General features: G+C 32.0%; 2 protein-coding genes across 3 annotated transcripts in view; one reads left to right on the plus strand and one right to left on the minus strand.

Annotated features, from left to right (window-relative positions):
* LOC106459365 (SEC14-like protein 3) overlaps positions 1-13,648 on the plus strand; it is a 63,385-nt gene that overhangs the window by 44,861 nt on the left and 4,876 nt on the right. The window contains exons 7-9 of one of the 2 annotated variants that reach the window (XM_022385838.1): positions 1,059-1,165; positions 5,693-6,020; positions 13,000-13,151. In XM_022385838.1, the coding sequence (XP_022241546.1) occupies positions 1,059-1,165; positions 5,693-6,020; positions 13,000-13,079 (515 nt within the window). In that variant the 3' untranslated portion in view covers positions 13,080-13,151. Of the gene's footprint in view, positions 1-1,058; positions 1,166-5,692; positions 6,021-12,999; positions 13,152-13,648 lie in introns of those variants that run through there. The other variant, XM_022385839.1, reaches the window with a different exon arrangement.
* The window catches only part of LOC106459366 (RILP-like protein homolog), a 44,848-nt gene continuing 44,385 nt past the window's right edge, over positions 13,186-13,648 (minus strand). Inside the window, exon 9 of the transcript XR_002610562.1 lies at positions 13,186-13,276. The gene's annotated coding sequence lies outside the window, so the exon portion shown is untranslated. The remainder of the gene's footprint in view (positions 13,277-13,648) is intronic.

Consider the following 13,648-nt stretch of genomic DNA (forward strand, 5'->3'; position numbering starts at 1 on the left):
ATTTCACGAGTGTGTTGCCTTGCGTTAGACTCACCAAGTGTCTTCAGAGCATCAATATGAACTATAACATGTTGGCCCCTGCCATCAAAGTTTTTAGAGCTAAAGTCACCTGAACGAACTTTGCTGAACCATCGTCGACACTTGCGAACGTTCAAAACATTTCCATATACATTTTTGATATTCTTTGTGGCTACAGGGGTGTTGCTTCCCTTCTTGTATTCAAACAGCATTACATGCCGAATGTGTGTCTCGTGGTGTGCCATCACTATAAGGGATTAGAGTATACTAAACTTTACACATTATATAGGCTACACTAACGGGCGTTAAGCGGATCGTTTAACTATTATATGTGATGTACGTTTTGGGGGGTTGGTTAATGGAAGTGTTCCAAAACGCGACATTAATTTCTTGACAACCTAATACAAAGTGTACTTAAACTTTGGGCCTAATTATCGATTTTTAGGGGCCTGTATTGAGATAGTTGGAAATGTATAATAATTATAGAATAGTAAATCTTTAAAATTATTAAAATTAGTAGTAGTGATAATAATTACACTAGAATGTATATGCTATTGCTTTTTACTATCGTCGTCATAAGAGGTAGAACCTGGGGTGGAACTGGTAACACTGCCCCCACCATTTTCAAAATGTTAAAAAATAAAAACTAAAATAACATAAGTATTAAAATAAAGTTGGTAAAACAGCATGCAGTACTTAAACATGTAAGGTGTTTTGTAGTTGCCAGCATTCTTGCTAGCTCGATTGATGTTGGCATTTCTTTTTGAAAAATCAATAAAAATGCGAAAGGTGACCCACCAGTTTCAAAATACTTATGTCCCATTTGATTGTTGCTTGTTTGTTGTTGTTTTTACGTGCCTCTAATTTGAAATCTGTAATGGACTAATAAAGTGAAATGTAAATAAAATAAACATATCTGAAGTCTAATGTGACTTTTATCGCTATTATTAAACCTATTGGTTTCATTAATTTCTCAGATTTTGGAATTTAGAATTGTAACATTAAGTTTCTGTACTTCTTACTGAGAACAATATTTACAGAAACCTGGAAGTCGGCCGTGATGGAAGACATTGACCCAATAGAACTTCCATCGCACTGGGGTGGAACAAAAGTTGATCAAGATGGCGACCCTCGATGTTCCATAATTGTAAGTTTTTTAACATACAGAAATGAAAGGTAGATTGTTTAATTTTAAGGTAGTTTTCTATAGTTTTTGTCAGTAAGATTATTATTTGTGTGGGTTTTGTCAGTAAGATTATTATTTATATAGGCTTTGTCAGTAAGATTATTATTTATATAGGCTTTGTCAGTAAGATTATTATTTATATAGGTTTCGTCAGTAAGATTATTATTTATATAGGCTTTGTCATTATGATTATTATTTATATAGGCTTTGTCATTATGATTATTATTTATATAGGCTTTGTCAGTAAGATTATTATTTATATAGGCTTTGTCAGTAAGATTATTATTTATATAGGCTTTGTCATTATGATTATTATTTATATAGGCTTTGTCATTATGATTATTATTTATATAGGCTTTGTCAGTAAGATTATTATTTATATAGGCTTTGTCATTATGATTATTATTTATATAGGCTTTGTCAGTAAGATTATTATTTATATAGGCTTTGTCAGTAAGATTATTATTTATATACGCTTTGTCAGTAAGATGATTATTTGAACATTGAGCTGAGTTCAATAAAACGAAATAACTTTGGTTATTTAATCTTTCATCAAGTGTTATCTGGCGATTAGCTTACACGAAAAATCCCTTAACGATAGGCTCAGACAATAATGAAGAGGTTAAATATGGTTGTGAAATGATACCGTTATATAATTAGTATAAAGCGACAATTTACACACAAGAACTTGCACAATTATTTGATAGTAAAATGATATACAGAGGTTGGGTATATCAAAATGATTCTATAGCTTCCCCACATCATTAGGTCCATATCGTTACATTCAGTTATCATCTACCTGACGATCGAGTATCTTGACAATAGCCCTACAGCAAAGTGTTTATTGTAAAATGTTTAGTTGTGAGGTTGTTATGTCTAAAGTACACCTCCCCTCTCTGCAGTTTTTCATGAGCCATCTAGTGTACGAGGATGGTTTCCCGGTACGGAAAGCAATAGATGCTGCATCTGACTAGTTTACCAGTATGTCTTCATATGGAATAGCATGAATACCCGTTTTATTTTCCAACCGCTTGTTAAATGCCATGGTTGAACAAGTATATGTGGAAGGAACTTGTATACATGTGACTTGCATCACTTTTCCAGACAAAAATCCTTCTTGATTATGCTGCTTACTGTTGTCTGGGTCTCATAGACAAATTTTGACACTGAAAATTATGTTTGTGGAGTCTTACTATTACAAGACATTATATATTTCTTACCATAGCTGGAGTACAATTTGTTGCAGGCTTCTTTCCAGGTGGTCTTGGTGGCCCAAGTCAAATCATATTCCTTTGATTTCCAATGCCACTAAGTATAAGGGATATCCCCATCTTGGAAATTCTGAATTCCCGATTTGATCACGTCTTTATGACCTGAGTGTATGAATATTTTACGTCAGAAATGACTGCTACATACTCTTCCCAAAAGCAATAAATGTTCGTTGACATCAAACTACACATGTAATGCCAAAAATGTCAAAATCTAGTTCCGATGCATTCTGTTCCACTGGGAGTTTATATTGGTTATTGTTGTCACGTGACTTATTGATATATACATTTAAATCGCTTGAATGTGTCGTGTCATGCACACAAGAAAGCGAAAAACGTTGGAGGGCTCGAGCCATAAACTATTAAACGTTGTGCATATATATATATATATACTGAGAAATGTCATGTTTAGAAAGCTGAATATTCATCTCTGATCTGAACTACTTTAAAATAATGAGAAATACACTTATTTTTTGTTATTCGCCTCCCCTCCTTACAAAAAAATCTTGGTTGCTACGTGTATAATTACTCGACCTTCTATATATGGTGTTTCTATAAATGTATAACATTTAGTATTACAACAGTTTGAAAACTATTATTCTGAGGAAAAATCTTTACCAACAGCAATCTCCAAGAGAGTAATTTAAATGCTTTTAGGCCTAACGTATCTAATGTATTAGACCTAATGGAACCGTTAATCAGTCCTAGATCGCTTTTTTCTTTGGTTACATATAATTGTTATATTGACTGCAATGGTAACAGCATCTTGCATTCAACAGTGGCGGATTTAGCCCTAGGCTCAACTTTAAGTTTGGGCCCCTATTGCTAGCATAATTTAGATAATTCATCATTTATATAGAACAATATAAACTCAAGCAAATAAAGTATAAATATTTACCTCATATCCAAACTTTCCTGACTCTTTTAACTGCAAACTGGTTAATAATTATTTTTTAATTCATATGTTCTAATTCATCGTTTTTTATGTTCAGAAAAGAAACGATCCTGGAATAATGTGTTTCGTAAATAGCTTTCCCTCTTTTTAACATAGAAAACGACCTAACAGAAAGAATTTAAAAAATTCTTAGCACAGTTTCTAAACTTGGAAATATCGAGTGTAATGCATCCGATAGTAAATTATACATGTCTCACGGGCAACAAACATTTTCCTCTTCGCAAAATTGAAAAAAAAAATATGTGCTGTTTCTTCTTTAAATGACTCAGTGGCTATGCCACTCGTACATAAATTAACTGTTTCAAACATTCGTGCTTTTCCTTGTCATCTATTGTAAAATCAAATAATATTTTTAAATGTTTAATAAGATCACTAACTTTCAATTCTTTTGTCAATTTCGTTAACTAAACGATCACAAATTACAAAGATAACTCTAGAAATGAATCAATCTCTTCCTATTAACAATACTTCATTATTAGTATTTTCATCAATAAATACTTTCCGTTTTATTTCGCCTGCTTCTTTCTTCGTAAAATATTTTGTCACCAGTGGTGGATAAATTATGTTCATTTAATTCAAAATGATTTCTTAATTCAAAGATGAATTCTTCCAATGATATTAATAATGTTTCTCCTTTCAAAATATTCAGCTTTAAGTCTTGTAATAATAGATTTACCACATTTACTGATTGTAATATTTTGGACCAACGTGAAATCATAAGTTTTGTTTAATAATCGTCAAACTTTTTAATTAAAGATGTAGCTTCTATTCTGAGTAGTTTTTAAGAGCATAAACAGCGTCTACTTTTACAAACCATCTGGTCTCGTACACTTTTTTTAATGTTGTATTCTTCCCTAGACAATCTGTAAGAATATTCCATCTTTGTGTAGAAGCAGATGCGTAACAATATAAATCAGTTTTGTACAAAATTAAAAAATAATTTCGCTTTAGAACATGTCTGTGCTGTACAATTGCCGACTAGAATTAACGAATGGCTATCATAACGTATACCTAAGGCTGATTGTGCTTGCTTTTTAATGGTTGCTTGAAGTCCCGAATACTTTCCATCCATACTTGAAGCATTATCGTAGGTTTGTACTCTGCAGGTTTTGATGTCTATATTTAATAATTTCAGATTATTTAGCAAAACTTCTAAATTTTTGGCAGTTTGAATTTTTACAGGAATAAATCCAAAAACGTATTTCTTTTATTTGCTAGTCTTATCCAATAAATCTTATTATAAAAGTAAGTTGATCAAAATAACTTACGTCCAGTGTTGAATGAATAATTATGGAAAAATATATTACACCTTTAACGCCGTTTGCGAGTTCCCCCGGTGGGACAGCGGTAAATCTTCGGATTTGCAATGCTAAACTCGGTTTCGATTCCCCTCGGTAGACACAGCAGATAGTCCGATGTGGCTTTGTTATAAGAAAATACACAAACTTCGTTTGTGAATTTAAGCTAAAGCTGATTTTTCATTAATTTAGTAAACTCATCACAAGTTCGATATGACAAATAACTTGTAATTCCTTGACCGGATTATTATATCGTTCCAAATAATTAAAAAAAAATCATAAAATTCGGTAAGATACTTAAGACAACTTAAATAGTTACCTTTGGTGTTTGAATTTAAACTTTGTCGTGACCTCTAAATCCTAATCCTAATTTAGACTGGGCATGGCATGGCCTGCTGGTTAGGGCGCTCAACTCGCGGGTTCGAATACTCATCACACCGAACATGCTCGCCATTTTAGCTGTGGGGACGTTATAATGTGACGGTTAGACCAAGAGTTGGCGGTGGGTGTTATTAACCAACTGCCTTCCCTCTAGTCTATCACTTCTAAATTAGGGACGGCTAACGCAGACAGCCATCGTGTAGCTTTGCGCGAAATTAACAAAAGAAACATCATGAACTTTTTTCAGTAACGACAAGTCTGGAGTGAAAGTGTTTTCTGTACATATATGGTTTTAACTTCCTGACTACGACTCGAAGAGCCCTGTTCTTATTTCTCTAGTCTCCCGTGTCCAATATTACTGAATGTACTGAAACTGGTTTATCTCAATGTGAGTGATAAGTTGAATAGCAGACTGATCTTTCTCACCAAAATTTACAATTTTGATGGGAAGAGAGAAGTGACAATTTTCAGTATGTTCGTCTTAATTTATTCATTAATGATTTCGATCTGGTGGTTATGTTTATTTTAAATTATCTTTAAAGTTCTGGTAATGTTGAATACATCATCATTATTTCTTTAACCCCAGATTGGTACTGGAGGGTTTGTGCCCTGTTCTTACTACACGGCTCCTTCTCGACGTTTGTCTGCTGCAGAAAACCTGAAAAAGGTCGTTATCGAAAAAAAGTCATTATTTCCGGTAGAACTGAAAATAGAAGAAGCAGGATCTGTTATTCGCTGGGAATTTCAAACAGAGTGCTATGACATTGGCTTTGGGGTTTTCTTTAGACCTAATCAAGAAGAATCGACGCCAGGGGGCAGTCAAGACCAGGATGAGGAGTTAATATCTGTCCAACGGGTGAATTGCCAGCTTGTGCCAGAAGATGGGGTGGTGAGCTGTGAAAAACCAGGAACATGTAAGTATTTGTGAAAAACGAGGAACATGTAAGTATTTGTGAAAAACCAGGAACATGTAAGTATTTTTTTTGTTTATGCCTTAATGCGTTTTTAAAAAGGAAATGTTTCACTGAACCAAATCCTAATATCATTTTCGGTTTATTATTTATTACTTCTAAAGATAAGTAAGTTATACTAAACAATGAGGTGACCGGATATTCCAGTTCCCAACTTTCTCCTCTAGTGTCCTAAAATAAATTATCCAGAAAACATTTCTCCAAGTTTTACCCAGAGCCTTAGAGTATTGTACATCTTAAAAAATGTTCACCTGTCCTGCCTGTCCAGTAAATAAATGATGATATCAATTAACATTACGTTTTAAATCTTGAAGTGGTGACTTTTAAATATGGTCATTGGTGAACCAGTTTTCTGATGTTCTTTTTATTTTATGAGTACAGGAACCCTTTAATCACGTGTTTATTTCAATATAACTTGTAGAGAAAATAAAATAATTATAATAATTTTTTCTTAGTTTTTATACCATGAAATAATTTTTATTTGCTTAAGTTCATGGTAAAAATCGCCTATACAACCCTTTATGCCGGCTTCTCCTACGGTCTCGGAAATCTAATCATCTTATTAGTATTAAACCGTTGTATGTATAAATAAACTTATCTAAGGTTAATACTAATATAGAAATTTAGAAAGTCCAGACCTCGTTTCTGTGTTAAGTTGGGTCTGACTTATGATTACAGTTTGTTGGCTTATACCATTAACAACAAAGTACTGTGTAAGTACTGAGGATTTAGCTCTAATTTTGAAAGAGAACAACGATGGAAACTTAGATGTGAATAGCCCACCAGTATTTCAGCAGTAAACTTGAAGGCTTCTAATGCAAAAATTTAGGGGATTGATTCCCGTTGTACGAACAGTAGATATCCCATTGTGTAGCATTTAAAAACAACAAAAATGTGAATAATTCAAATTTTATGAAACTTATGATAAGTATAATTCCTAATTCGTAAGTTACTTTTGCTGTTTAACTGTAGCTCAGTGGTAATCTGGAAGGCTTATATTGCTAGAATTCAGAATTTGATCCCCACTGTGGTCTCATTGTAGATAGCTCATTATGACGATTTGTGCTAAAATAAATATCTTATAGTTTCTTCAAATCTCAGTGGTAAGCTAGAAGACTTATAATGCTAGACTTTGGGTTTGATTCCTTCAGCAAGCACAGCGAAGCTAGCATAATTGTGGCTTTGTGCTAAAACAGACAAACAGTTTATGGGGCTTGGCCCATAACAAACTTAAGCTCAATCATTAGGTACGTACCAATTTATTTGTAATTTCTTAAGGAGTTATAATTGCGTTATAGAGTTAATACACTAACAAGTTTATAAATGTATATAGCTTTAATAGTGCTTGTATTCTAACACTTTTTGTGAGATATTGTTATATTCTACACTAGCATAAATACCCACGCCCCTCTGAGGGATTCTGATGTCCCCTCATGATTCACTGATGTCTCAATGTACTAGTCAAGCATCTTCATTATCTTAATTACTTCTATAGCTACCCCATTGCGCCAATTCTTTAATTGATTTGTCTGTTGCTATTTCCCGAACTTAATTCAATTCTTTTTAAAAGCAAATAGTTTTAATTTGGCTTCTCATATTCGTTTTTTCTTCCTGTATTTTTATTTGAATTATTTTCATTCTTCGAATTCTCCAACATTCTCTGATTCATATTTTTCTTCCCGTTGTTTGTTATCATTTCCCAAACTTAGTTCAGTTCAACTTTTTTTTTTAAATTCCAGATTTGTATTTTTCTTCCCATGTTTGTGTTGAAAAATAGTATTTGGCAGAAAACCTCCACATATTGTTCATTCAGTAAGTGAGAATTAGAAAAAAAAATATGATACTCTTCTATAGACCTTCAGGAAGCAGAATTATGGGGCTTAAGGGTAAACTAAGGGGCATAAAAGTGTTCAATATTTTTTTAGTCGAATCTAAAAATTATTACCCAGATGCACACCCTCAGAATCCCCTTAGTACGCGTGCAAAGTTTCAGGTCTCCCATTGGAGCCAGTAGGCATAGTCGTTGGGTAAACTTCACACAAGTTACAAATATATATATTTATTACCAGGTTATACAGTTGTTGGTTAAACACACAAGACACCAACTCGAGGAAGTTTACATTTGGAATAAAGAATTCACTCAGAGACTGGTTATTGAAATATAATATCAAAGTTTAATTTAAAATATTCAAATATCCATCGACGGCAATAGTACCAAAAATGTCGTGAAATAATTCTATATCAAAATGGCTAAATTCTTCGTTCTGGTTGGTTAATTGTTCATTGCTCAAACCTTTGACAAGATTCATCAACATAGACACAAACATATAACAAACAAATTTTCCTTTGATAGATTGTTTAGGCAGAGTATTCATGATGAATAAACTGGAATGGACGGCAAATGCTTGTTGTAGAAAACACAAGTGTAGAAGACTTTCGAAACGTTGTTCTCTACACTTGTTCTTTTTAGAAAAGTAGTTTCCGTCCATTCCAGTTTATTCAAACAAATTATTAATTAGGTTAACATCAGATATACATTCAGACGTAGTTATGTTTAGTTAATTCAGTTAAAACTTATTCTAAAATATCTTTCAACAACTCTATTACTTCTTCGATAAATTTTACTAATTCTACAATCAAAGTCTTGTTTAACATAACCCTATTTTCATACATAATACATTATTTGCTAAATACGTTGTTAGAGTAGAGAATCGTAGGAATAACTATTTACAGTGCGTTTGTATGACGGATATTTCTGACACTTTGAAGTACGATCATATTTAGACAGCAAGCGTCCTGGTAACACTGGATCAAGGAATGATCTGATTTCTTGACCAAAAATATTACGTTTTATACACATTTTCTTGTGTTCGTCCTATTTATCAACAAATGCTGTAGAGCTACTTTGCAAGTAGTTCCTTCACTTAATTAGTACGTTCGTGACCTTCTATAAAATCAAAACCTTAACTATTTGTTAATTGGTTGGTACAATAAGCCAGTTAACGTTGGTCTTTTTAGTATAATCCTCCACTTGTTGCTTCCCATCAAAGTCTGCTGTTTATTTTTCACAAGGCCACTTCCATTAGTTTTATGTATGTTATCATAAACATCCGCTGCTTTTCAACACTGTAATCACGTCTTTTCACTGCTGAGAAGTGGATCTGTTGGTTTCTGTGTCTCATTTTACTGCTTGGAATGCATTTTCGACTAACCAATGTACTTACTTAATGTTTCTCGTTTCCTTATTTGGTCAAGTTTCTATTGTGCCTTTGCTACTATGTGTGTTCTTCCTTTGTCTTACAGGTATGTATAGACACATATAAAAATTAAACTTTCAATCCATTAAGCATCTGTAATCCTAGCAAATGCTTCAACAGAAGGGTATATTAAATCATCACATGGAAACGTATGTAAGCTGTAAGGGATATAATTTTACTATAACTTTTATAGTACTTTGGAAACTTAACATGTAGCAATGATAACTTTGAAATGCTGTGCACTTTGTAAAATGGACAATTTAATTTTTCCCACGAATAATGTGTTGTATTTATACAGAACTTAATACATGTAGTGTACAATATTTCAAAAAAAGCTTCCAATCACTAAAATGTATTTCTCCAATACAAGCAATGTTCGCTATCATGGAAAACATTATCTTCTGGCAAATGCAAGTCCATTTCATGTTTTCCCCCTTTTACTCGCATTATAACAGTTAATGCTGTAAGCATATGTGAATAACCTAAATTATATATATTGTGCGTGAGTTTACAAACTGCATCAATAAACAGAAGGAAGCGTATTTTTTATCTTTGCCTTTTTTTTTCAATGTTGCTTATCACATGTATTTTTGTGTTTTATTTAAGATACATAAGCAAAAAATTCAGTTTATTTTTAAGTGCAATGCTACTTAATAGGCTACCTTCACTGTGCCCACCACAGGTATTGAACCAAATTTTTAACGTTATAAACCGGCAAACTTACCATTGAGTTACAGGGTAGCAAACAAAATAAAGTCCAAAACACTGATTGTTGTAATCTGTTCTGTTGTCTGTTTGAATTCATCTTATTTAGCAATAGTTGGAAAATCTATAAGATATCATCAATTGTAAATAATTCATGGTGATACATAATAAAGCTAGATGTTTCTTAGTAATTAACATGCCAGGCTGTGTATCGGAAGGTCTGTCGTTTGAGGTTTGAGCCCTTGATATACCACTGAATCTGCTGTGCACTTTCAGCTATAGATACATCCTGAAAGTGACAGTCAATCTCATTGTTTAGTTAAGAGTTGCCATATAGGCAGTAGTTGCTACTGATCGATCGTCCTCTCTCTCTGAACAGTAGTTCTAAATCAGGGATTGCAAAGCCTGCGCAGTATGTACATATACCTTGCATTTTCTACCCTCTTATTTTAGTATAGGAATCTATCAAGCAAAATCAAATACAGCTGTATGTTCAGTTTTTACATAACTTGTGGCAAAGAAAGTTGCTAAGTTTATTTCATTATAACTCTCAGATGGCTGTCCTCCAATGGTAGGTCAGGTGATGTCTGGAGATTGAAACCTCCCATATGTTTGGATCGGAATAACACTAGTATCAGACATATAGAAACATTTATTGAGATAACAAAACTTCGAGATTTAAATAGGGGACTGTTTTTATATCAATTGGTTAAAATTATAGTTAACTGTTAATAGCAAACTTGAAAAATAGGAATAAAATAAAAGTGTGTACATCTACAAAGTTAACAAAGTAAAGAAAAAAAATGAGCAGTTTTATAAATGTTAAATCAGTCTTTTTTTAACCCAGAGTTAAACAGAACTGTACTATACAGCCAGATGATCATCATATGAGTTACCTATGAGATATATAATTTCATCTTATAGTACAATGAAATATATCTGTAGGGCTTACTGGTTTTTCCTCCCTATGTAAAACATAAAGTCTTGTTATATCAACAAATGTTTCAATAGTTGTGATTTAATCTGTGATTATATTTATTTACAATTATGATGTTTAACTAGGATGATACCGGCTTAAAGCTATTTGATCTAGGATGAAACACGAGCTTTTACACAAGAATGTATAACAACTAAAAGCAACATAAATTAGATGTATAAAACAAATTTGTTAAAAACGTGGATAATCAGCTCATGAGGTCTATTTAACTAGAAGCGTGGTAATGTTGGAAATATATAAGATAAATGTTAAGAACAGCAAGTTTAGACTTTGAAAACCAAGATTTAAATTCGATCATAATCAAACTATCTTTCATGCTAGAATCATAATTATGACAAAATTGATTAATTATCTGATCGTAGAATTATACATAATTTATATGAAGGTTATTAAAGTCAGTTTAAACAAGACAGTAAATGATTAACTAAACAATCCAATTTTATACAATAAAGTATATTTGTGATATAATATGGAAAAGCAGATTTTTTTGTCTTCTATATAATAAATAACCTTGTTTGATTTACACATTTGCAATTTTCTACATATTAAAACTCAAACAAGCATTTATGATTGGAATTCATCTACAGAAAACAACTGTACATCTAGGATGTTATTCATTAAATGACAAATTTTACATAATTATTATTTATATGTTAAGAAAACGTTGCATGCTGGTAATCTTTAGTTAGAATAAAGGATTCCATATATATATTCTGAACTAACCCAAATTACACTGCTGGGCAAGCTTTTGCTTAGGGATACAGGTCAGCCTTTGGTCAGTGAATCACGTGGTAAATGCTCAGAATATATCTATGTTTCAAAACGTGTCACTTTTCCTGAAATAAACCATCAGTAATAACAATCTCTAGTAAACCAATAGCTACAGTACGTTTTACAGTGATATGTAATATATCATGTTATTAAGAAAAACTGTTTCGAAAAGTTTTTCATTTGTTACTGGAATTGATCTATGGAAAGTTGTACATTTAAAAAATTGTTATCTATAAAGTGGTATGTGATGCATACTTATGATTTATATGTCAAGAAAAATGTAACGTTGGAGCAATCTTTAGCTAAAATGAATTATTTCTATCAAGTTTAATAACTAGAGGGTAAAATCAAAAAGTTATAGTATTTAAAAATGAAAACAAAAGTATGTAGAAATTGACAGGTTTAGAAAATACAAGTTCAAACAGTCATTCTGCCTAATAAAATAATTTTAATTTGGAAATATCATATTGCCTTTAGTTAGCGTAAAACGTGAAATAAATATCTACAGTATGAATACATTAAGTTCATACAAAAAAGGCATTTTCAAGACTATGTATTTGTTAAGTAGTGTATGAATACCCCTATATGTAAAATATATTAAAATTCTCAACGATAAACGTTGTATAATATACAATTAAATTTTTATTTAAAGAAACCGATCAAAGGTCGTAAAAAGTATTTCTATATGTTTCGACGACTTTCACGTCATCTTCAGAAGTGTGAAAAACAAATGCTTTACAGCATATAGATACAAAAAAAAAATCCATGGTCATGTGACTACTAGTTTTCATATTTAAAAAATAGGTCACGCCATCTAATTATTTTCTGATTTTTAACCATTCATCCTAATTTAAGATGAAATTATTTTTAATCTGCTTCGTTAATTCTATAGTTTCTCTAATATTTCTAGCCGTAATATTATTCGATTGAACCAAAATAACAGTTTTCCCCACTGGATAAACTAGTATATGGATAATTTTATGTGTAAACCATGAATTATGCTATACATCTAGTCAAACTGTAATACATAAAATATTGTTACATATTAGAATATTTTGTCTATTGTTAAATAAATGGATAATGAAGTAATTGAGTAAATAAATTGACCATAATGATAATGTAGAACCAATATCATGTCAGAAAATATTGCAATCAAGGTAAAAAAAAAAAGTTGAATATTGCGTATTTACAGGTTGGGACACATCATACCCAGAAGGATTATACATAACTATCAGCCTCTTAGTAACACATTTTGGTACTATCTACCCCTAGTGGTATATTTTTCAACTATCTGCCTCCTGGTGCCACACTTTGGAAGTATCCGCACCTGATGGTACTATGTGGAATTATACGCCTATGATGTCACAGATCACGCGATCACCATTCCTTTCCTCCTCCTCCCCTCTTGGCCGCCATTTTGCAAACGATCCGGGAACTTCTACTAATGGCCTTCTCTAGACATTTTATATCTGTAATATAAACTTCTAGATAAATATATTAAAGTATTTCATGTAATTTGTAAAAACAAAATTCAATCAGTATTGCAGTACTATAGTCAAGGACAGTAAATATTATACCAATCAACGGTCAATAAATACGTGACCAACTATGTCTTTCACACTTAAACTAGTAATGTAGTATTATAGTAACAACTGTTACATATTAGTATTTCGAATAGTCCAAAGCCGAGTTAACTGATAATTTAAATTTAGTAGTTAAGTTGTACTTTGGATTTAGTATTTAAATATATATGCCGAAATATTATTCAATTTACGATATTTGCCAACAAGATTGATACACACGGTCTTCGTTTTTAACACAAATACGTTTTAATATACACA

The sequence above is a fragment of the Limulus polyphemus genome, unplaced genomic scaffold (genome assembly GCF_000517525.1).
Source record: "Limulus polyphemus unplaced genomic scaffold, Limulus_polyphemus-2.1.2 Scaffold598, whole genome shotgun sequence".
NCBI classification, from domain to species: Eukaryota; Metazoa; Arthropoda; class Merostomata; order Xiphosura; family Limulidae; genus Limulus; species Limulus polyphemus.